We start from the raw sequence: 25,539 nt of genomic DNA on the forward strand, positions 1-25,539 counted from the left end.
GTCATGGGGTTGTTAACCAATGTCATAAAACAATATGTGTACTAAGTGTTTAATGAGAAACTATTTGTTCTGTAAACCTTCATCTAAAGTACAATTAAAAAAATTTTAAAAAATAGAATCTATCTCATAAAGTTGGTGATGGTGGTTATGGAGATAATGCATATAAAGTGCTTAGCCTAATACTTGGCCACGCAGAGCTCTTTCAGTGAATGTCCAGAGCAGTGAGAAGGCCAGAACGCTTCCTAATTCATTTTATAAGGTAACATAACCCTGAAAGCATGACAGAGGTACATACAGGAAAAAAAACCTGTAGACCCATTTCATTAACAAATATGATATGTAAGTTGTTTTTTAAAATCTAGCAGTGTTTTAAAAGAATAATACACCATAATCTAGTAGGATTCATTCCAATAATTAAGAACCATTCAGCATCAGAAGAGCTATTACTATAATTCATTACATTAGTATGATTTCCCTCCATTTAACCTATTCTCTCAATAGTTGCCAAAAAAGCTTTCAATAAAATTCAATAATTACTCCTGGGGTCGGGGGGGAACCTCTTTGTAAACTAGGAATTGAAGAAAACTTCTTCAATGTGATAAAGCATCTGACCACAAATACCTAGTAAATCAATAGAGGCATGTCAAAATCAGAAAAGTATGTACCATTAGTCTGTCTTATATCCCTGGGTGGTGTAAACGGTTAAGTGCTTGACTGTTAGCCAAAAGGTGGTCGTTTCGAACTCAGCCAGAGGCGCCTCCGAGGACAGGCCTGGCAGTCTGCTTCCAAAAGGTCACAGCCTTGAAAACCCTATGGAGCAGTGCTGCTCTGTACACATGGGGTTGCCATGAGTCAGAACTGACCCCATGACAACTAACAACAACAACAATATACACGGTACAGTGTAGAGATCAGTGGAGTTTCAGTAGAGTAACATCCAGTCATTCAGAAAAATTGCTAACACAGTCGCAGCCCTGATCATCCAATATCCAAAAGTTTACTGTAAAAGTAATGTCTAATAAAGATGAGGAAAGGCAGAGTGTTCAGTAAGATACTTGGTAAACTTTGGAGAAAATGGATCTTTACCTCATGGTATACATCAAAATGAATGTTAAATAGACTAAAGAGTGAAATATAAAAGTGAAACCATAGAACACGTAGAAGAATATAGGGGTGAATAGTTTTATAATACTGGGATATAGAAGACTTTTTATATAATGATACTAATGGGAGATGCTTTAAAGGGAAAAACTTCAGAAAATTCCTTGCATAGCATTTTTAAAACATCCATGTGCTCAAAATTAAATAAAGTTTGAAAATAAAAATTCAAGTAAATTGTTGCACCCTATTTAAAAGACTATTATAAACCATTAAGAAAACAAGTACAATGATCAGAAAACTAACAACATAAACAGGTAACTCGTAAGATTTGTAAATGTTCATTAAAAATATGAAGAGAATGTTCAATGAAACTGGTATGCAAAAAAGCGCTAATAAAAACAACACTGAGATTATATATTTGCCATTAAATTGTAAAGATTAAATGTCAAGAGTATAGAGAGGGGGAATCCTTCAGCCATTGCTGGTGGACTATAATTTTGAACTATAATCTGGTATTCCTACATGTCAGGTTAGGATTATATAACAAATCCTTAATAATGTGCGTATCTTTGCCAAAGCAACTTCTAAGAATTTATCCTAAGGAAATAATTGGTCAAGTAAGTATGCAAATATGGAATTAAAAGACGTTCATCACAACCTTATTTACAGTAACAAAAAATTAGAAGCAGCCTAATTGTCCAATATTGTTAAATATTATATTTATCCATATAATAGAAAATTATATAGCCATTAAGATAAATTATAGACATATATTTATTGACATGGAAAAATGTATTAAGTGAAAAGAGCAAGTTATAAAACTGTATATTCATTTTGGTAAGAAAAATACATACATATAAACACATAGGAAAAAAATTAGAAGAAACTATACCAAAACATTAATAATGGTTCTCTTTGGATGGAAGATTCAGATTATTCATGAAGTTTCCCCATAATTTCTACGTTCATTAAGTTATTTTTATAATAATTTCTTTAGATTCTGCAAAGAATATGAACCTGAACAAGATGCTGCAGAGATGTATTCTCGGTGAAATGTGTCTATTACAGGGGTAACAAGCAGAAAGGGGTTCCTCCTGGGAGTACCAACTCCCAAATATTGTGGATACTTTGGACCAGAAAGAGAGACACTTTATATACTCAAACCAAGTTAGAAATAGCTGAACTGGCTGATTCACTTAGTTCTCTTTCCTATACCCCTTGGACCTCCAGAGTGCCTCTGTGACGTAAACTTAGACTGGACGTCTTTCCTAATGAGAACGTGGTTACAGCTGTTGCTTGTACACCATAAACAATGATTTTTCTACTTCTGTGGCCCATGGTTCATTGCCAGCTGTTTGACTTCTTGTTTGCTTTCTGAATAAGCCTCTTCATGGCACAACTTTGTTCCATTACAGAATGCAACTCCTCTGCCAGGTACTTGGCGAAGAACAGACGTGCACTTAGAGAACCCAGAATACCACACCAGATGGTATTTCAAGTATTTTTTAGGACAAGGTAATTATGCCATTATAGTGGTTGGGAAGAAAGGATATTCAAAGTGAAAGTCTGTGATGGTGTAATTTCTTGTACCCTATATGAGAGAAACGAACCAACTTAGGGACACTAATGGCATGCCATGTCACTTCAAATTCAGTAGTAAGCTTTGTAAATTAACAAATTCTGTTCAGAGTTTCAGCCCTAAGAGTTCTTCTTGTAATTTTTTTTCAGCCAATTGTTTTCATTGGGGGAGGGTTTAGGGCAGGGCTAGATCATCTTAAGGAGTGACTTTAAAGATAGAAGAATTTGCAGGTGGAAAAACAACTTTGGACTTAACGAGATAAGTACCCTACTTATAGTGGGTTCTAAGCACTTAATTTAAGGCTATGAGGCAGAGAGTTGGTTCTCTCATCTCCTGACCTAATATAATAAAGAACTAGAGAGGTATTAGACTGTAGGCTCTGGTGTCATTCATTCATCAGCAACAAGTATTTATTTAGCACCTACTCTGTTCCAGGTACTACGCAGAGCAACAGGAATATAGTCATGATACCTGCCCTCATAGAGGTTATAGGATTAGAATCCTAGTTATACCATTATTAACCATCGGCCTTTAGACTAGTTACTCTGTACTTCTCTAAGACTCAGTTTCCTTATCTGTAAAGTGGGGGTATTACTAGTACCTACTTAGTCGGTCTGAAGAGAACCTTCAATGAGATAATGCAGAAAAAACACTAATCCTAGTGCCTGGCATAGCAAGACATTAATAGCTAGGTGCATTTGAAGTGAAGGACTCAAGTGAACATATATAGAAAGGCAAAAACAGGGGAGTAGCTAGTGACACAAGATATTGGGAAAGGAAGAATAATCACTATTGATGGGTTAGAAATGAGAGAAATTGCTTATCAGGCTAATACATTTGTTTGTAGAAGATACGATGATTGAGCTATAAAATGAGAAATTAGATCCAAATGATATCTTTTTTAAAAATCTGATTCTATATTATTTTAAGAAGTTCATTTATTTGGCAAAGCATAATTTATTTGGGTGGGAGAGACTGTGAAAGCATTTATAAAAAAGAAGAAATCAGCAGGAAAGATATAATCTTCCCAAGATGCTTGAAAGCATAATGCCTGGAGCACAGTGGTAACTTTAGAGAAAAACAATGCCTTCCATCACAAGTAACAGAAAACCTGACTCAAACTGGCTTAAACAGTAAGAAACATAACAAGAAATCCAGAGGTCAGGCAGGCTCCAGGGTTGGTAGATTCAGAAGCTCAGTGATGTCATCAAGGGCCCAGATTCTTTCTCTTTCTCTGTTTCCCCATCCTTAGTATGCCAACTTTACCCTCGGGTGCAGCAATGCCAGGCATCACTTCTAGACACTACTATATCCAGAGGAAGAAGGAGGCCGTCTTTAGGAGTGAAGAAATCTTTGTAGAAGCCACTTGGCAGATTTCTCCTCCTGTCTCATTGGCCAGAATTGGGTCACAGGTTCATTCCAGAACCAGTCATTGTCAAGGAGAATGGGTGTGCATGATCAGTGTAGAGTGATGAGGTTCTATCAAGAGTTTGGGATTATTGTTCCCTGATCACGGGAAAGGGCTAGATATCACTGGAAATGTCCACTACTACCTACACCTAGAGGAACCAGTTTAATTCTCACTGTTCTAAACCTGTTTCTTTTCCAGTCCATCAGAATTACATTGGAAATGATGCAGAGAAGAGCCCCTTCTTCTTGTCTGTGACCCTTTCTGACCAGAACAATCAGCGTGTCCCTCAATACCGTGCTATCCTTTGGCGGAAAACAGTAAGTAACTTTGGCTTGCACTAGGCATTTCATCACCATTCCAGAGTTTAATTAGCATCGTTGTCACAGTGGCTCAGGTAAGCCTTTTTCTGTGAGGTTCTTTGAGTTTGGATATTCTAGGATTATACTGTTCAGAGATGGGAACTTCAAACTCTGAATTCAACAGCAACGTTCCCTTTGTAAGACACTAATCAGACATATACACTTCTCTCAATCTTTGGCTCTCGGAATATAGAACTATAATTTATAGAGTATATGAATTCATTAACTTCAGCAGTTTCTAATACTGAAATAGATGAACAGGCTTATCATCAACTAAAAGAAATAAAATTTATTAGAAGTCTACAATAATATTATATGGGTACAGCCCATGTGGTGCTCCTGTTTCCATGAGTCACTCAAACAGTCAAGCACTGAATCAGCTGTGCGTCTAGAATTTTAGGTTTAGCTCCCTTTGATCAATTTTCCAGGATAGAAAAACAACTCTAGACTCAACAAGGCAAGTGTTCTGCCTCGAGTACGTTCTGAACACTTTGTTCAGGCCAAGGAGCTAAAGGAAACCCTTTCAACTGAGAGATGCAGGTCTTTCTTCAACTCAGGAAAGTTTTCTTATGCTATGTTCATTGTTGTTGCTTTTTCTCTTTTCTGAATTCTTTTTCTAGTAATTCTTATGTTCAATCTATGTCTTTCATCTTTTCTCATTGTTTTCTTCTCTTGGTATTTATTTCCTCTTTGCTTCTGGGAGAATTTTTACAGGGACAGTGTGGTGCACCAGGAAAAGCAAAGGATTTGGAGTCGAGCAAACTAGGTTCAAATTACCTCAATAACAGACTCATTTTGTATGAATTTGAGAAAATTGCTTATGCCCTCTGAGCCTCATTTTCTTCTTTGTAAAATGGAGAAAGTACCAGGCTGTAGCTTACAGAATGATCAGGATTAAAGATCTCATTACAGTAAATGAGCTCGTGTTTGAAAATCCACATTTACCCAATGTCCCAAATCATCAAATCTTAAACCGATTAGATGCCTAAAGGATAAACGTTTAGTCTTGAATTGGTGAGTACGGTGTTTGATTGTGAAGCAATAAAACCACACTTAGAAAACGTTAGTCATTTTATCTGGTGGTCCCATTTTATGGGTATGTTTGTTGAAATCCAGTATTTTAATAATTGCGTGCTGATTTTTATCTCAGCTACATAGTGTATTGAAAATTGTTACGTAGATCTTTTTATGGAAGACATAATATAGAAACTTTAAAAAACAGTAAAGAAAAAACAAAAGCAAAAAACAGTAACACACACATGTAAGCATACATGCACATATATATAGCAATAAAGCAACAACTTCGAAAAGCCCAGAAAAACTTTCTAGGAACCACTACAGAGTAAACTGTGGTTAGGAAATTTTTGTAAAGGTTAAGAGTAGTAATAATAAACATTTACTGAGCACTTACTATATGCCAGGCACTAAGTCCTCCAAATGCATTATCTCAATAGAGGTTATTGTACTCAGGAAGGTTAAATGGCATGGCCAAAGCCACATGCTTGTAGGTAGCAGACCAGGCAGAACCCAGGTCTGAATGGTCAAGCTGTCACCACTGTAAATCATTAGTTATATATGTAATTTTTTTGACTCATGCTATTTCTCTCTCTAGACTTTGAGCCCCATGGAAGTAGGGACATGTCTGCGTTGTTCTCAATATCCCCACCACCTAGCCCAGTGCCTGGCACATAAGAAGCTCAATAAATATTTGTCAAATGAATTAATGAATATCACCAAAGTTCAGCTTAAACTGTATGCTATGCTGTCTCTATTTATATAAACTTCCATGTTATGTTCCAGAAATTTTTCTTTTTCTAAGCAGGTTTAAAGTTAAAATCTGTTTAAAGTAAAATAGACTTAGGTCTTACTCATGAATTATTTCCTGCAAAAGAGTTTTGGCACTTTCCCCCTTCCCCAACCACTGTAATTGGGGTTAGTCTTGCCATCAGCATAGCTGTACTTGAAGCAAAGTTTATGCAACAGTTTTAGAAGAGAACGCTGGAGAACTGCGAGCCAGTTTTTCCTCAAGTGCATGCATGATAGTCTTTTCTCATTATTCACCTATTGAGAAGTGACAGTGCCTTCTTCCAAAACCTCTTATCTTCTGCACCAGGCAGGCTGTTTTCTGGCCTACTTTTTTTTTTTTTTTTTAACTTATTTATTTTATTTGCTAATTACAGTATTCCAGCCTCTTCTGGTTTAAATATTCTCTTTGGGATGACTCTGTCTCTTTTGGGCAAACGATCAGTCTTTTCAGATTTCTTCCTTCTCCTCCTACTCTTTTTGAAGTTGATATTTGGGGACATGGGGAGAGGGTTTATGAGATTTCACGGTGGCAGAACAGGACCTTGGATCCACATGGCGTCTTTAGGGTTTCTGCTGGTTTCTGCTATGGAGTGGCTGGTCTAGTCTCTGAACTAGCAACCACAGAAATATAACTGGCCCCTCTGACTTTTGGGTCATTGGGAAGCACCTGTCCCTAAAATTCATAGTCCTAGCCATTTACCCCTTATTATGAAGTCACGACATGTTGTGAACTCTTTGACCTGGTCTGAGGTCTCTGCTAGTCTCTGAGCCTCTCAGCAGCTCGCTGGGGCACATTCCTGCAAGCCTCGGTCAGATGTGAGGGGGCAGAAACACTGCTTCAGGCCCAAGGCTCTAATCTTTCTGGTCATCAGCTCTCGTAGCTACTGAGTTACTGCCCCTCACCATGTTAAAATAGGTGCTATGTGGACTTCAAGATTCCTGTGGAAGGCCGTGTGTGGGAAGTGGGCCTCTAATCCAAATATTCTTAGCTACTTCCAGGTCTTATTTGATGTGTTTGCAGCAACTCTTCCTTCAAGGCCTATACTCAGAATGCCTCTGGGTTCTGAACCTTTAGTTAGATGCCAAGAACTCTGGTATCTAACACCTTAGCTTTCCTGTCATCTTTCTTCCCTCCTTCCACTGGGGCAGGAAAGTGTAAGTTTCCCATTTCTTCTACCATTCTGGAACAGATTTTCTAAATGCCATATCTTCTTCCTTCTGGAAGTAACAGCCACTGCCTCCTCACCTGGGATGGTTGCCAGGTACTGGGGGAGAGAGGGTGCGATAAATGTGGGATGGGGGCCGCCTATTTTAACTTACAAGGATATTGTCTCTATTACATTGCCAATTGTGCTCTGTATGAAGGAAACAAAGATAGCTAGTGATATGGTTGGCCTACTTTAGATAAGGTAAACCATCAAGGAAGGCTTTCTGGGGAGGTGACATTTAAACAGAAACCTGAAGGATAAAAAGAAACTGGTCACTTAAAGAGTAGAAGAAGGGGGCAGAGCATTCCAGACAGAAGGAATACAAATACGTGATAAACGAGGAGTGCTCTATGGGATTACTTTTAGCTGGTATTAGAAGAGTCAAGGAGGTGGAATTAAACCCCACCTCTTAAACCCCAGGACCACTGTGAAGGCAGTACAGGGCTGGGCATAATGAACATTTGTTCCCTTCTATTGAGAAGTGCCAGTGTCTTCATCCAAAGCCTCTTAGCTACACCCTAAATGATGTACCTAGGACTGAGTAAGTGTTTGCTGAAGGGAAGCATGCAACTGAAAAAATCAAAGTAGAATATTGGCAGAAGGAGTCAGAGTACCCCTTGGCCCAAAACTAGTGCCAGAAGCTGCGAGAAATCCAAAGAAGTATATGACTCAACCCTCCCCACCCGCCATGAGTTCACATTTTGTTAGATTATAAAACAGTTAAAAATATGCCTGAACATATAACCCTATTTAACAGTCTGGCATATCTTTGCTGTGTTTCTTCCAAACACTCAAAAAAAGGCTTTTTTAAAAAAAAGATTCATATGTATTATAAAAATTCTATCCAGACAATATAGCAAGTTAAAAGAAGAGGATCAAAATCCAACTACTCAGAGACAATTACTGCACCATCCTTCTAGACATCTGTCCACGTGTATCCCTCTGTATATACTTCTGTCTATATGCACTTTTACATAAGTGGGGTAATATTTGACATGCACTTCTGTATCCTTGCTGTGCTCATCTAATGTTGCCTAATATGTGCTTGACTCTACCTGTGCATTTTATAGTTCTCCCAGAAAACACAGAACCTTTTAACTGGGAAGTAACAAAAGGGAGGCGATGGGGAGGAGGAGGTTTACCATATTGTGGTGAAGAAAAATTTACATCCACAATTTCATGAGCCTTGAGTTTCACATCCATATAGGCAGCTCGTGAAGATGTTACTGTCACCCAGGCAGCGATCTGAATCCTTTCTCTCTGCTATTCCACACATTCCCCCTCAAGTTGCCCTTGGCTTCTCTTTAAAACTGCCATTGGTGTGTTTGAGTAAAAAAAAAGTAGGAGTTGAGAAGAAGGTCAGGTTCAAGATCTTCTATACAGGTTGGCTTCCGACACAAGTGACCACAATGGAGGCTGGCCACAGAGGTAACTCAGGTTTCACTAATGGGACATGTGCATTTTACACTTGGAAAAAATTTTAAATCTCTGTAGCACAAGCTATAAAAAGGAAAGCCTGGCTTCATCTCCTTGGCTAACGAGGAACCCATAAGAAGGGCTGTATCTATAGCAAATTCTTGTGCTCAAGTGGGAAGACATACTTCTCCCCGGCCTGGAGTAGGGGTGAGATTATCAGGTTCTCCAGGGTATGAAAGTGAAGTTTATCCAAAGGAAAAGGTTGAAAAGGTTGAAGAACTCCACTCTGATACCATTGTTCAGGGCTTGGACAGATGAGTTAGCAGATGTGTCCTGAAAACCAGAGAATAGTCATATTTACTTCTTTGCCCATTTCCTGCAAGAAAAGTCATTATCCTTTTCTAGGTGTTTGTGATGCTAATTTTATTATTAGTCAAAGTTAGAAGGCAAGTTTTAAATGTGAACTAGGTAATAATCCCCTTATAATAACCATATAGTGTAAATCCTTTTTGGATTATAAATCTGTATCATCTCCTTTTTGGAAATTTTTAAAAAGAGAGTAGCACTCATCTGTGCTAGTTGGTTGGGACGTGGGACTAAATCATTCGGGAAATCTTTCATTCTTTCCCTTTCATCCAACAAACATTTACTGAGTACTTTCAATGAGTTAGTCACAGTGGATACTCATTTAGAAAGGAGGAAACAGACTTTAAATAAGTAAACACAGAGAAAGCACCAGAGACACTGAGGACCAGTCAGTCAGTATGTGAAGAGTAATGCCTTAAGTCCATAAATGCTGGGGAGGGGGACTAGTGGAAGATGCTTTCAAGCTGAGCAAGATTTTTTCCAACATAGAATGTGTTTATTCATATACATGCCCCTTGACGAAAACTGAGAAAGATTGGACATGGGTTTCTTTTAAATGGCCAGGTGAGGCCCTTTCAGAGATGGAAATTGCTGAACTTCACACTGATTTGGTGTTTTGACTTTCCAGGGTACCCAGAAAATATGCCTTCCCTACAGTCCCACAAAAACTCTCTCTGTGAAGTCCATCTTAAGGTGAGTACTAATGAGTTGTAGGCCTTTATAATTCCCTCTCCCTGCCAGTGGTCATTCTGATGTTACTTTGTTTTCTTGAGCTTTGCCTGTGTACCAGATATTTTGCTACACACTTGATGTGTATTACCTCATATAAAGCAGCAACCCTTTAAAGCAGGCACTGTTAGTCTTCCCATTTTATAGTTAAGGAAATGGAAGCTCAGAGAGAGAAAGCCATCTCTCCAAGATCACACAACTAGTGTGTGGTGGAACTGAGGCCTGATTCTGGAGCATTGCTCTTAAGCATCTCTCCATACTGTATTAGTTGCCTGCTTTTATTTATTTTTTTCCTTGCATGTGCTCACGACTTTTGTTTTGTAAAGAAAATCAAGAAATGTTTTTCCTTTCATTTTTCTACTTTGAAATAGAAACCCAGATGTCAGCAAGGGTATCTCTGAGAAGAATGTGTTTATTCTTTGCCAAACAGAAAGTGAAATGAATGAAACATACGGCCGCTCTCCGCTCAGCTGCCTCTCATGCCCCTACCTTCCACGTCCCTCTCAGACTTCTCCCATGCTTGGGTGGCAGCCTTTCCTAGGGAATTCCACCACTCAGATGGAGCCTGTTGCTCTGTCACCAGCTAGGATATTACATCATAATAACACTAGCTTCTGTTTGTCAGGCACTGTGCTTAATGCTTTACAAGCATTCTTTTATTAAATCTTTAAACCAACTCTGTGAAGTAGATCTATTATTATCTCCATTCTACCTATGAGGAGTCTGAGCATCAGAGAGAGAAAGGGATTTGACAAAGGTTTCACAGCTAGGAAACCAGAGAGCTGGGATTTCATCCTGAGTCCGTGTGACTCTAGGGCTTGGGCTGTTGACCACTAATGCCATACTGTGTGAAGATTTTCCTCTATTTATGGGATTTTCCTCTATTTGTCTCCAACTAGGTGATGGTAGGTGGTGCTTTCAGTGTTCTCAGGTAATACATAATACTCATACTTACCAAAATGTGTCTTAGAATGACAAACTTGACTATCAGTTAGGGATTGCATCTTGCTGATTAAAGGGCTCTGAGATGAAGAACCAAATTGTTTTATATCTCATTTTCAAGCTTGATTTGGTCTCCAGATTGTAGACCTTCTCCTTTCTGCCCTAGGCCTTCTGATTTTTCTCCTGGGAGTCTGAACTCTGAGTTAAGACAGCATTAATGAAGAGGTTAACAATTTTGTTCAGCACAGAAATATCTTGCTACTTCTAAGGGGCCATAAATCTTAACTTGCTTTGAGAGTAATACTTTGAATTATTCTCTATTAAGAAATCTGTGATTTTTTTCCTCTATAAAAGAAGTCGCTTCAGCAACTTTCTTCTTTATGTTTAACGATGAGACATTTCTTTATAATTTCATTTAGTTATATGAGTAGGGCTTTAGCTTTTCAGTCTGCCACCAATAGCCAGAGCAAGTTACAGCAAGAAAATATTTTTAAAGACGTGGAAGATTAAAACTTTTGTGGTTGCTGCCAATAGAAGAAAAGATTTTAGCTTTTTTTGTTATAATCATATACTTGGAAACTTAAGATGAAATTAAAATATAAATGCTATGGAGTCAGATAAGCCTGAGTTCAAATTCTGGCTCTGCTACTTACCAGCTTTGTTATCCTTTTCCATTTATTTAACTTTTCTGAGGCTCAACTTCCTTATCTTTACAATGGGAATAAGATAGTATTACCTCATAGGGACTAAATGAGATAATCCATGTAAAGCATTTAGCTCAGTGCCTGGCATATAGTAAGTACAAATATTAGCTATTACTATTTTTACCTTTCACTTATAAATATTGGAAATGTAGCTTGAAAGGGATCTTAAGTAGTTAAACCTCCGTGTTTTACCTTAAGAGGAACTTAGGTTCAAGGAAGCTACATAATGCCAGGTAATCTTAATCACATTTCATTTTATCATTAACATGTAAATAGCAATAAATCACTTTTTTAGTAAATAAAAAAGAATCTTGAAGATTAGTCAAGCTTTCCCAAAACAGATGTTCCCAATTGCTCCTTCCCTCCCTCATTATATGAGTATCACAAGGGGACAGTTATATAAGTAAAGTACAAGGTGGTGTTTGCTTACTCTTATATATTCATTGATTAGTCATTCACTGATTTGTTATCTCCTGTGTGCCAGGCACTGCAGGGAATCTAGCCCTGATTTTCTAGGAGATATGATGGAGATTCTCTGAAGAACTGAGACTTGTTCCACAATATTTAAGTTTCCACCACACTGTAACTCATTCTATCCATTCTATTTCAGTGCCATGAATCTGGACAAATTTGAAAAAGGCCCCAGGGAAATTTTTCATCCTGAGATACAAAAGGTAACAGAAAATTTTATGCTTCATAATTGTATAAAATATATCACAGTGTTAGAATCATCAGTGATTCTTAGCCTAGGATACAGAACAGAATGACCTGTGGAGCTTTACAAATAACCATCATGCTAGAATCCCATGCTGGAGATTCTGATTTGATCAGTCTAGAGTAGGCCCTGGGAATCTGTATTTTTCAAAAGTTCCCTGCATGATCCTGATGCATAGTCACTAGTGAGACCCCTGAATTGTATGGTTCTCAGTCCATGAACCAATGGGGTATATGTTCAGAAGGATCTTACTGGCTTAAAAGCTGATCTTTCTACTGAGTGATGTAGAATTGTGTGGAAGGAGGAAGAGATTTTTAAAAATTAATTTTACAAAAATGTGTTTATTGAGCTCTTACTTGTGTAGACTAGTGTGCTGGGTACTGCAGAGGATAAAAGGTGTCCATAAAGCCATCCCTATTTTCTTAGGACTTACTGTTAAGGGAGAACAGTCTGCCTTAGGAGAAAAAGTGTTTAGAGTCATGGTCTAAGTAATAGTTTACCAGAAGAATGTCAAGCAAATGTTTATCTCAGAGTTGCAATCAATATAGCTTTGAAACCATCCCTGAAACTTATAAATGCATCCATCACTGCTGATGTGTCAGTCACGTGTCAAAGCTGAGATTCAAGAGGTTGGGTACACTGAGGCGGAGAGACTAGGGAAGAGGCTGATGAGGCAGGTTCTGTCCAGGAAGCAGCAGGGAGCCACTAGAGGCTTTAAGCAGAGGAGCATCATGCTTACATTTGCTTTTTAAGGGAATAACTCCAACAGTATGAGAAGGATAGATTGGAGGATGAGCAGTCTAATGACCTATATACCTATAAAATACAGTTAGCTTTTAAAATAAAGATATTGGCTCTCAGCTTGCCCCAAATATATAGAGTTGTGAATTCCCATATCTTTTGTTTTATTTTTTTATTGTGGTAAGATATATATAACAAAAAGTTTGCCATTTTTAACTGTTTTTTAAGTGTATAATTCAGTGACATTAATTATATTCATCATGTTGTGCTACCATCACCACTGTCCATTTCCAAGGGTTTTTCATCACCCCAAACAGAAACTCTGTATGCCTTAAGCAATAACTCCTAGTTTTTCCTCCCCTTGTCCCCTGATAACCACTGATAAACTTTGGTTTCTATGCATTTGCCTATTCTAGATGTTATATATAAGTGGGATAGTATAATACTGAATTAATTTTTTAAATAGTACTTGTGTCCTGCCTCGATTCCAGAAGGAATCAAAATAAAAGTGGGTGTCTTAGGTTAAGCTTTAAACAACTTTAAGCTATACTGTGATTAAGAGTAATTCTTTATAGCAAATTTAAAAACAAATTAGAATTACAAATATGCTAATACCAGTGTGCCTTTATTGTTTTATTCATATATAGGTTATCATTCTTAATCATTTCCTTCTTCTAGTCTGGGTGTCAGCCTTGGTACCAGCCCCACTCCCCAGGCTCTGGCCCCGAAACCCAAGGAGTCCACTCTGCTGTGCTGCTTTCTGTATCTTGTTGCTGAGCGATTTCCTCAGCAGAGTTCATGTCTGCTCAGTCATCCCTATTTGCTTTCTCCCTTACACAAAATAAAAGACGACAAGAAAAAGAGATACAGGATAGCAGCCTTCTGCCTATTTATATCATAACTCTGTGCCTGTTTTTTTATCAAACAAAAGATACTTTCATGCTTTCCCTACTTTTGTGTTTTGACTTTTTTACCCCTCCTACAGGGAACCATTCCTGCACTTTCCCTTTATCCTCCGAGTGTGTGAGTGTGCACACATGTATGACATTCAGTAGCAGTAGTATCACTGCTGTCATCAGGTTTTTGTCATTTTCCCTTAGGAACCCTTGAGCAACAGCTATAGGGGAAAGAGTTCTTAAAATCACAGGATCCAAAAAGTGAACAGAAAATAAACCAACTGCATTATTTAAAAAAAAAAAAAAAAAAAAGCATCTTTCCACAAAGAGGAAAGGTGTCTGGTACTATTTTAAAATGTTATTGGTCTGTTTCTGTGTGCTATACCATAGTAACATTTTTCTTGACCAAAATCTTTTCAGAAGCAATGTGTAATAAGCTAGTTTTAAATGGGTAAAGAAACCTGAATGTCTATGTGTTTCTTCCCACTGCTATCCCATCTACTTTGTTTCCATATAATTGTGGTCTAATATGACTTTCCTAAATGACCAGGCTTTTTGTGAAAATCTGTAGGGCTAAATTTGAAATTTTTAAGTACTTCTAGGCAAAAAGTGGTATATGTAAAATGACTCTCTCCCAAACCCCATATATATGAAAAAAATCAGTGCCAGCTCCCCAAACTAATGATTAGAATCATGCATGCATCTAAAACAATGCCAGTAGGAATGGATTAAGAAACATCATTACTAGCTGAAATTATATCTTCTCAGCTAAAATTATAAACTGGGAAACAAGCAAAAAGAGGACTTAGCTGATACTCACTAATTCAGGAACAAGAACATTTCAAAAACCTGAGGCAGGTCAAGTGGGACACTGGCAAACCAATAATAATTGCAGTACTACCTGCTCCTGAACATGTAATCCAAAATAACGAAACTGCAAAATAAATGTAACCAAACAGCTATACGACATCCCTTACAACCGAGTGGTTAGATGCTAGCCCCTGAGCTCAGCTAGGACTCCTGTTCCTGCACTCCAGTTTCTTCAGCTTGGCCCACTGAGGAGCAACTTCTGTTACCAGGCCAGAAACTGTTTACAAAACATCCCAGTCCTAAGGCTTACCCAACTAATGGCATTTGGGAAGCTGACAAGTGTGAGTTTTTCTTTGTCTTACTCACCGCAGTTAGAGTGGAAGAAGCATTGGCCTGGGTGTTAGAAGACCTGGGCACTAGATTCAGCTCTTACACTTACAGGCCATGTGATGTTAACCAAGATACTTCTCAAGCATCCGATTCCTACCTGTGATTCAGGAACAATTACACTGCATTACAGGGTCACAGAGAAGATCAAAAGAAACTGTGGAAAGACAGAGGTTTTTAATGAAAGATACAGTAACATGCAGATATGAAAGAATCATAAGTATTTCCAAGAAGCTCCAAAGTAAAAAATTTTGGAGGCGGGGCCAATATGGTGGAGTAGTCAGACGCTTCTGGTGATCCCTCTTACAACAAAGACCCAAAAAAATAAGTGAATCAATTATATATGACAATCTAGGAGCCGTGAACATCAAAGGCAAAGTTGAAGAATTGGACTGAGTGGCAGGGGGAGGGAAAGACAGTTCAGAAGCAGTGAGGAGTTGCCCCACGGGAGTCAGCGCCTCGCAGGCCAGATACGCTGTCATCCACGGTGAGGCAAGCAGTGGCGTTCAGGATGTGTTTTCCACGTCAGGAGAGACTGAGCAGCAGAGAGTCTGCTTAGGCCTCCAGAGCTAGTGAAAAGTGACTCTTAATTGGCAAAAGATAAGTACATGCGTTTAACCTACCAAGCATCCCATTTGGGAAGAACCCCTCCCATTTATCTGCTGCCTCCCTGCTCTGCACCAGGTCCCAGGTCAGCTTCAGTGATTGGTGCATCCCCTGGACCAAAAGTAGGACCTATTACGAGCCCTGAGCCATTCTCCTGGCCTTGGGGAGGGAACAAATTAACAAACAGGAAGAAAATAATCTGCCAGCTTCCCTAAGCCGGGAACTCAGGGCAGGCATAACTCCTTTGCCTAGGCACAGGCATACAGGGTCCACAGACTTTGAATGCCTTCACTCTGCATGGACCTGTGTGGGCCCATTTCAATAGTGTAGGCCCTCATTAGCACAGTACAACAGGGTATCTACCTGAAGCCTAACTTCTCTGTATCAGCTATATGGTAGAGTAGCAGGTTCGTGACACTTGATACCACTCTGTCCATTAAGCAGGGTCCTCACCTACCCACATCAGGGGCCTGGGGACTGGTGGTTCTACCCACACTACCTAGCTACCTGCAACAGGGGTCTACGAATAAGTGGTGCCTCCCAGTCCTTACAGCCAACAGCACTGGGTGCCCACAATCCAGCTGCAAAACCTACCCACCTACACACTCTAGGGAACGGGGACACACTTTCCTCTCAGACTCTCAGGAGCAGCCATCAGCCCCCTGCCTTGCTCAACGCGTGACTCCCTACTGCAGCTAGATACCTGTGCCTACTCCAATCACCTCTGCCCGTCTAGGACTGTAGGTGAGAGCCTGCACCACACTTGGTGACTGACTATATGGACACCTAAGCTGAATCCATACAAGAAAAGTAAATGGACTCCTGGGCTCACATATCTAGTAACAGATCTAACTACCTGGTGACAGGACATTAGAGCTTTGAAGATGCCAATAATCAAACTAGCTCACACGAGCAGCCTATTTGGGCATATCAAAACAAAACAAAACAAGAAGCTAGGACACAGTAAGCAAACATAAAGTAAACAGATATAACTTATTGATGGCTCGGAGACAACAGTCAATATCAAATCACATGAAGAGGCAGATCATGATAGCTTCAGCAAGCTCCCAAAACAAAGAATTAAGAAATCTTCTCGGGAAAGAGAACTTCTTGGAATTACTGGAGGTAGAATACGAAAGATTAGTATATAGAACTCTTCAAGATATCAGGAAGGAGATCATGCAAAATGCAGAACAATCCAAGGAACACACAGACAAAGCAATAGAGGAACTTAAGAAGATTATAGAAGAGCACAATGACAAATTTAATAGGCTGCAAGAATCCATAGAGAGACAGCAAACGGAAATCCAGAAGATTAACAATAACATTTCAGCATTAGATAACTCAATAGAAAGTCATAGGAGCAGAGTTGAGGCAGTGGAAGTCAGAATTAGTGAGACTGAAGATAAAGCACTTGACACCAACTTACTTGAGGAAAAATCAGATAAAATAATTTTTAAAAATACAGAAACCCTAAGAATTATGTGTGACTCTGTCAAGAGGAATAACCTACGAGTGACTGGAGCACCAGAACAAGGAGGGGGATAACAGAAAATACAGAGAGAATTGTGGGAGATTTGTTGGCAGAAAACTTCCCTGATATTGTGAAGGATGAGAAGATATCTATCCAAGATGCTCATCAAACCCCGCTGTGATGGATTGAATTATGTCCCCCCAAAAATGTGTATATCAATTTGGCTGGGCCATGATTCCAAGTATTGTGTGATTTTACCATGTGTTGTAAATCCTGCCTCTATGATGTTAAGGAGGGAGGATGGGCAGCAGTTGTGTTAGTGAGGCAGGGCTCAATCTACAAGGCTGGATAGTGTCTTGAGGCAATCTCTTGAGATATCAGAGAGAGAAGTGAGCAGAGGGACAGGGGGACCTCATACCACCAAGAAAGCCGTGCCAGGAGCACAGCGCGTCCTTTAGACCCGGGGTCCCTGCGCGGAGAAGCTCCTAGTCCAGGGGAACATCAATGAGACTGACCGAGAAAGCCTTCCCCTGGAGCTGACCCTCTGAATTTGGACTTTTAGCCTACTTTACTGTGAGGAAATAAACTTTTCTTTGTTAAAACCATCCACTTGTGGTATTTCTGTTATAGCAGCACTGAATAACTAAGACACCCACACAAGGTAGATCCCAAAAGAAAGTCACCAAGACATATTATAATCAAACTTACCAAAACCAAAGATCAAGAGAGAATTTTAAGAGCAGCTAGGGATGAACTAAAAGTCATCTACAAAGGAGAATCAATAAGACTAAGTTTGGACTACTCAGCAGAAACCATGCAGGCAAGAAGGCAATGGGATATCATATATAAAGCCTTGAAGGAAAAAAATTGCCAGCCAAGAATTATATATCCAGCAAAACTGTCTCTCAAATATGATGGTGAAATTAGGGCATTTCCAGATAAACAGAAGTTTAGAGAATTTGCAAAAACCAAGCCAGAATTACAAGAAATACTAAAGGGAATCCTCCAGTTAGAAAATCAGTAACATCAGATAACAACCCAAGACTAGAACACAGGACAGAGCAACCAGATATCAACTCAGATAGGGAAGTCACAAAAGTAAATCAAAGCTAAAACACCGAAAATAGGGAAACAGATGTTAATATGTAAAAGATGACAACACTAAAACAAAAAAGAGGGACTTAAAAAACATAGACGTAAATTTTTCCTATAGAGAGGAAGTCAAGGTGATACAAAGAAATAAAAGATTGGTGTAAACTTAGAAAACTAGGAGTAAATATTAAGGTAACCAACCACAAAGGAAGCTAACAATCCTACACATCAAAATAAAAAACCAGAAAAACATAAAGACTCAGCAAATACAAAATCAACAACAATGAAAAAGATGAAAATACATAAAAACAACTCATCACAGAAAATTAAGTGGAACAAAGAAACTGTCAACACAAAAAAAAGACATCAAAATGACAGCACTAAATTCATACCTGTCAATAATTACGCTGAATGTAAATGGACTAAATGCACTAATAAAGAGACAGAGAGTGGCATAATGTATACAAAAATGCGATCCATCTATACGCCACCTACAAGAGACACACCTTAGACTTAAGGACACAAACAGACTAAAACTCAAAAGCATGGAAAAAAATATATTAAGCAAACAACACTCAAAAAAGAGCAGGAGTGGCAGTATTAATCTCTGACAAAATGGACTTTAAAATAAATCCACCACAAAGGATCAGGAAGGACACTGTATAATGATTAAAGGGTCAATACACCAGGAGGACATAACCATAATAAGTATTTACACACCCAGCAACAGGGCTCCAAAATACATAAAACAAACTCTAACAGCACTGAAAAGAGAGAGAGACAGTTCCACAATAATAGTAGGAGACTTCAACACAACACTTTCAGTGAAGGACAGAAAATCCAGAAAGAAGCTCAATAAAGACACAGAAGATCTAAATGCCACAATCAACCAACTTGACCTCATAGACATACACAGAACACTCCACCCAACAGTAGACAAGTATACTTTCTTTTCCAGTGCACATGCGACATTCTCCAGAATAGACCAAAGTAAAAAATCTGTAACGTTATTTTTTCCCAGAATTAAGAAACAGTAGAGATGCCTGAGTTCTGAATAAAAGAGGCTTCTTGTTAAATAAAACCTGTTTGTGTGCCTTATGCATTTCTTTCAGAAGGGCCAGGTTTCTGCGTGGCACAGCTCCTCCCCAGAGATCCTTGGACAAGAAGGGGAGAGAAGGTCCCTGCAGCCCCCTCCTACCCTCCATCATGGCCCTGGCTCCTGTCACCTCCTTCTCAGTTATGTCTTCTCCCCATTGCAGCCATGGCTCACTTGGTTCTATCCCTTTTCTACCTCCATTGTGTTCCTGCAAAGCCTTTGGCTTTGGCTTATCAAACAGAGTCTACTTTTTTAGAAAAATTTGTTCCTGGAAAAATGGGATTTCCTTGTAATTAACATACAAATTTGTATATGAAGTGACTGAGAATGAGAAGGAAAGTTAACTTGAGATTAATTAAACATCTTTGTATACCAGGCATTCAACACACACTAATTCATTTACTCTTCACAATGATCTTCACAGGAGTTAAGATAGTAGTTATCCTTGTATTGTGGATAAGGAAACAGAGGCCTGTGGAGGTTACGTGATGTGTGCCCCAACACAAGTATGTGACAGAGCTAGAATTCAAAGCCAGGATTATTTAAGTTCACTACTCCATGCTCCTTTTAGGAGAAGGTCTTATTAAGGAACTGAGTTACAGTCAGGAAAGTCATAGGGGAAAAAAATCTGAAACTCTTGGTTCCTGACTTTGGTCATAGTTTTCTTTTCCAAAGAAAATTCCCATAACCAACTTTTCATACCAGTTTCAAAGTGCCTTAATACAGTGAGTAAACTGAACCTTGGCTTTCACAAAAGTCAAAAGAAAATTATTACTTTTTTGGCAAATGTTTTGGTGTGTATATTTTCACCACAATTTAAAAAAAAAATCACCTTTACAGATGGACATAAACTTCTAAAATTCTATTTAACAGGATTTGCTGGTTCTTGAAGAACAGGAGGTAAGTAATTGTTTGGAGATATTTGCTCCTTTTGTGTTCTGCCTCAATGTAAGTGTCATTCTCCCTTCACCAAGAGCACAACCTTGTCAGTCAAACTGCTACATGGATTTGCATACTATGAGTCCATTATCACTAAAAGACTTTACTGACATGTTTTTCCAGAGTATATTTCAGAATTTTCCAAGCAGCTAGCTACAAAGATATAAAAAATAAGCAAGCTGTTTAAATCTTCTTGGAAACATTCGAATTTTAACCTTGTGATCAGGGTGAATAATGAGGTTTGAATTTTCATTAAATTAAAGATAGAGCATTTGTGCCTAACACACGTATTAGGCCATTTACCTCTTGATGTACAAAATGCCATCTTTATTTGCATGTTTCTATTGCTTGTTGCCCTCACTTAAAAAAAATGTATTGAGCTTTCTGAGTACATAACTAATATAGGAAAATATCCAAAATATTATCAATAGGCAATTGACCAAATAAATTTAGTTTGTGCATATTATGCCTTTCAGTAAGTGGCAGTATCATTCTTCCAGGTGCTCAGGCCAAATCTGGAGAAGTCCTTAACTCCTCATCTTTCTCTCAACCCCATACCTAATCTGTCAGTACATTCTGTTGACCCTTCTGCAAAATATATCCCTAATCCAATCCTTCTCAACACTTCCTCCATGACCACTATAGTTCGATGACACCACCACCATCATCTCTTGCCTAGACTATGCAGTGTCTCCTAACTCTTCTCCATGCTTCGACTCTTGCCCTCTATTCTGTTTTTCACATAGTATCCAAAAGGTCCTTTTAAAACATGACAAATCAGGTCATCCCTGTGTTCAAAACTCTCTAATGGCTTCCCTTTCCACTCAAAATAAAGCCCAGAATCCTTACCATGGCCTAAGAGGGCCTGCATGATCTAGCTTCTGCTACCTCTCCAATCCTCTACTCCACTCTAACCATATTAGCTTCCTTCTTCTTCCTCCTCCTCCTCAGGAGGAGCCTGCTATTCCCCCAGATGTCCTCGTGGGTCACACACTCACTAGATTAAGATATTGCTCAGAAAGACCTTTCCTGACCATGTCTAAAATAGCACTTATATTTTCACTTATTTGTTTATTATCTGTCTTCCCCTCTAGAATGCAAGCACACCATAAGAACAGAGACATATTTAATTTTGTTTACTGCTGTATGAAGCCTTGGAAGTAGTTTCAAGTACTTAACAAGGCCTTGCAACACTAGTCTTTCTGGAGTCTCTACCTGAAGCAGGAGGGGCTTCCATGTAATTTATTATTTAAACCAGGACACTTGAGAATGATTATTAATAACACCAGGACAACAGACAAAACAGATTAAGCCAGGGCTGTCCTGGCAAACCTGGATGCATGATCTCCCTACCTATAAGTGACCTTAGAAGATCCTACTCCCTTGGGTGCAGTGCACAGGTACCTGGAAGACCCCTTCCTGCAACCCTTCATGCCTCACGGACTTGTAATTCTTTAGTCTGACCCTGACAACTTGTGATGAAGACATAACAAGGCCTTGCAACACAGTCTTTCTGGAGTCTTCTCCACCTGAAGCAGTAGGGATCCTCAACAAGGGTACTGGCAGCACAGTGCCAACCTCAGAGCAGTCCCATAAGAGCTTTTATAACTTACGGCCAGTGATAAGGTGTCAGTGGGCCCCATCTCTGCTTCTAGCTCTCAGCTTCCACTCAACTCACAACTGTCCTGAGAAGACTATGCCAGATATTGGAATGGGCACTAGATCAAAAGTCAGGAGACCTGAGTTCCAGCTCCAGTCCTACTATTTAATTAGTACCAACCTTGGGCAAGTCTCCTTCCCTGGGTTCAGTTGTCCTGTCTGTAAAATGGAGGTGTGGACTCAGTAGACTGGACAGTACCTTCAAGTTCTACTTGTCTGTTAGTTCATGACTCAGAGTTCTGGTAATTGGGTTACTAGCTGTCAACTCGGCTGGACCTGATCCTGGGCCTCCTTATGGCCTCCTGGTTTGTTCCTATAGTCCGATCGTTCTCAGTGTGGTGTCCTTGAACCAGCAGCATCAACATCATCTGAGAACTTGTTAGAAATGGAAATTCTTGCATTTCAGTTGAGTCATAAACTCTGGGGATGGGACCTAGCAATCTATAGTTTAACAAGCCCTCCGGGTGATTCTGATGCATGGTCAAGTTTAAGAACACTACTTTAGTCCATGCACTATTATTCTAAGATGGTCAACTGTCAAAACTCCAAACTGTTGTAGGTGCTTTTTAAGGGACCACTGAGAATGGAAGAGACACCGGAATCTTGAAGATATGTGATTGTTGTCATCATTTCCGAAACAGAGAAAGAAATGTTACAAACTATAGAACCCTAAAGTGGATAGAGATCTGTGACATGATTCTAAGAAATTTACCAAAAACTGGTTTGTGAGAAAGAGGTGATCATTTGGAGGCAGCATGGACTTGTGAAAAACAAATCATATCTGACCAATTTTGTTTCTTTTCTCATTATGCGCACAGTCCCTTATGCATATTTATTAATCATCTCCAATATGTCCAGCACCAGGCTTGGCACTGGGGAGTCAATGGAAAGTAACATATGTATGGTCTCTCCTTCACAGGTCTTATGTTCTGGTAGTAGAAACAGACAGCTATGCAAGTTCAATAAAAGAATCACAGAGTGAATAGTGCTATGAAGAAAGTAAACAAAGTGTTAACAATCTGGGGAGAGGGGGATGTTGAACTTTATATTGGGAGAGCAGGAAAGGCCCCTCTGGGAACTGACAGTTGTGCTGAGACCTGCATGATGGGAAAGAGCTGGCCATACAAAGAGCTGTGGAGGAGTTTCAGGTGGAGGGATCAGCTTGGCAGTGTCCTTCAGCTTCCTCACTCTATATAGGACACCACTATATAGAAACCACTATGTGAAAACTGCGGTTACTGATGGGTGTGCATCTGTCTGTTGGATGTCTTAGGGGCAGAAAAATGTTTAGAGCACAGCCTTAGACACTTAGATTTTAAGAATTTTAATTCTTCCAGATCCAGCTATCCTGAATACTAGCATTCTGCCTTGACATCCTCTTCTGACTCATTGCCAATGCTTTAAACCCCTTTGTTCACTTAACTGCCCACCAAGAATCCCCCTGTCTAGTGGTGGGCCAAACAACCTTGCAGAGAGGTTGATTGTCTTCCAACGTCAGATTTTTTTTCCAGATTATTATTTATTTTTAAATACTTCAGGCATACAAAAAAGCATAGAGAATATTATAATGAAATATATAAACCCACTACCCAGTTTATGGAAAAATAAAAAATAAGACCCTATGAACTGCTCCCTGATCCCATTCCTCTTTCTTTCTCCTTTCTCTATAGTATCTATTATCCTGCATTTGGTGTTTATCATTCCCACAGAAATCAGATTTTAATCCAGTGTTTAAATTTGAGGACGCTAGACTGAACATTTGTACTAGCTACTTCTAGATTGGCTTTTTTTTTTTTTTTTTTGGCACATCTGTTTTGACTTTTTGAGATTAAATGTCTAGACATTGGGGAAAATGAGCTTTTAGTATGAATTGCCTACAATTTTCATTTCTATTTCTGTTTCTAAAAGAGTCCACAAGGTATCAGCCAAAGATTGTTGTGTTAAGCTTTGAATTACAATTTAGCTCTCCTTTGCTAACTGGGGTTTGGACTATTGCTGATGAGTTGATTAAAAGATGATGCCAGTCCTGAGTTCCTGTGGGCCATTTATTTTGAGCAGTGTTTTTCCACAGAATGGTCGTGCTCCTTGCAGATGCCATTAGTAATGAAATTACAAATGAATTAACTCACATAAATGCATATAGCCTCATCTGTAAGCTATAAATCTATAAAAATAAAGGAATCATCTTTGTTAACATTGGTTAAAATTGGGATGGAGGGAGGAAGTAATCTGGCCAAGTAGCCATTCTGGTGACTGAAGTTTTGTCTTCTTAAATCGTCAACAGGAATAATGAAATAATCTCATAACTATTTATGCTTTGATGATAAAAATTTATTTTAACCCCTTTCATTATCTTATTGTAAGGGCTCCGTGAATTTCAAGTTTGGGGTTCTTTTTGCCAAAGATGGACAGCTCACTGATGATGAAATGTTCAGCAATGGTGAGTAGTCTCTTCCTCCTTTCTGCTGAGTGGAAACTCTGTTCTGCCTTATTGTAGTTTTTGTTTTTTAAATATCATTGTGATGAAATATATATAACAAAAAGTTTGCCATTTCAACCATTTTTAAGTGTACAATTCAGTGATATTAATTATATTCACCATATTGTGCTACCAGCTGCACTATTTCCAAAAGTTTTACATCACCCCAAACAGAATCTCAGAACCCCTTCAGCAGTAGCTCCCATTCCCTTCTCCCCTCAGCCCCTGGTAACTACGAATAAAAACTTTCGCTATATGCATTTGCCTATTTAGAAACTTCATGTAAGTAGGAACATACAATATTTGTCCTTTTGTGTCTGACATATTTTATTCACCATGATGTTTTCAAGGTTTATCCATGTCATAGCATGTATCAGAATTTTATTTCTCTTTATGGCTAAATAATATTCTATTGTATATATATATACAACATTTTGTTTATCCATTCATCTGTTGATGGACATTTGGGTTGTTTCATCTTGGAGGATTGTGAATAGTGCTGCAGTGAACATTGGTGTGCATTTATCTGTTTTAAGTTCCCGCTTTCAAGTCTCTTGGGTATATACCTAGGAGTGGAATTGCTGGATCATATGGTAATTCTGTGTTTAAATTTTTGAGGAACCATCAAACTGTTTTCCACAGAGGCGATACAATTTTACAGTCTAATCAGCAATGTATGTTATTGTTGTTAGGTGCCATCGAGTCAGTTCCAACTCATAGCGACCCTATGTACAACAGAACGAAACACTGCCCAGTCCTGTGCCATCCTCACAATTGTTTTTATGCTTAAGTCCATTGTTGTAGCTGCTGGTGTCAGTCCACCTCATTGAAGGGCTTCATGTTTTTCACTGACCCTCTACTTTACCAAGCATGATGTCCTTCTCCAGGGACTGATTCCTCCTGACAACGGCTCCAAAGTATGTGAGGCATAGTTTCACCATCCTTGCTTCTAAACAACATTCTGGTTGTACTTCTTCCAAGCCAGACTTGTTTGTTCTTTTGGCAGTCCATGGTATATTCAGTA

General features: G+C 38.9%; 1 protein-coding gene across 1 annotated transcript in view; it reads left to right on the forward strand.

The window, feature by feature from the left end:
- GARNL3 (GTPase activating Rap/RanGAP domain like 3) overlaps positions 1–25,539 on the forward strand; it is a 148,637-nt gene that overhangs the window by 56,025 nt on the left and 67,073 nt on the right. The window contains exons 3-8 of the mRNA XM_004375683.2: positions 2,517–2,616; positions 4,290–4,408; positions 9,875–9,939; positions 12,232–12,295; positions 20,312–20,338; positions 24,401–24,476. Of these exons, the coding sequence (XP_004375740.1) occupies positions 2,517–2,616; positions 4,290–4,408; positions 9,875–9,939; positions 12,232–12,295; positions 20,312–20,338; positions 24,401–24,476 (451 nt within the window). The remainder of the gene's footprint in view (positions 1–2,516; positions 2,617–4,289; positions 4,409–9,874; positions 9,940–12,231; positions 12,296–20,311; positions 20,339–24,400; positions 24,477–25,539) is intronic.

This window comes from Trichechus manatus, unplaced genomic scaffold, assembly GCF_000243295.1.
Source record: "Trichechus manatus latirostris isolate Lorelei unplaced genomic scaffold, TriManLat1.0 scaffold00038, whole genome shotgun sequence".
Classification (NCBI taxonomy): domain Eukaryota; kingdom Metazoa; phylum Chordata; class Mammalia; order Sirenia; family Trichechidae; genus Trichechus; species Trichechus manatus.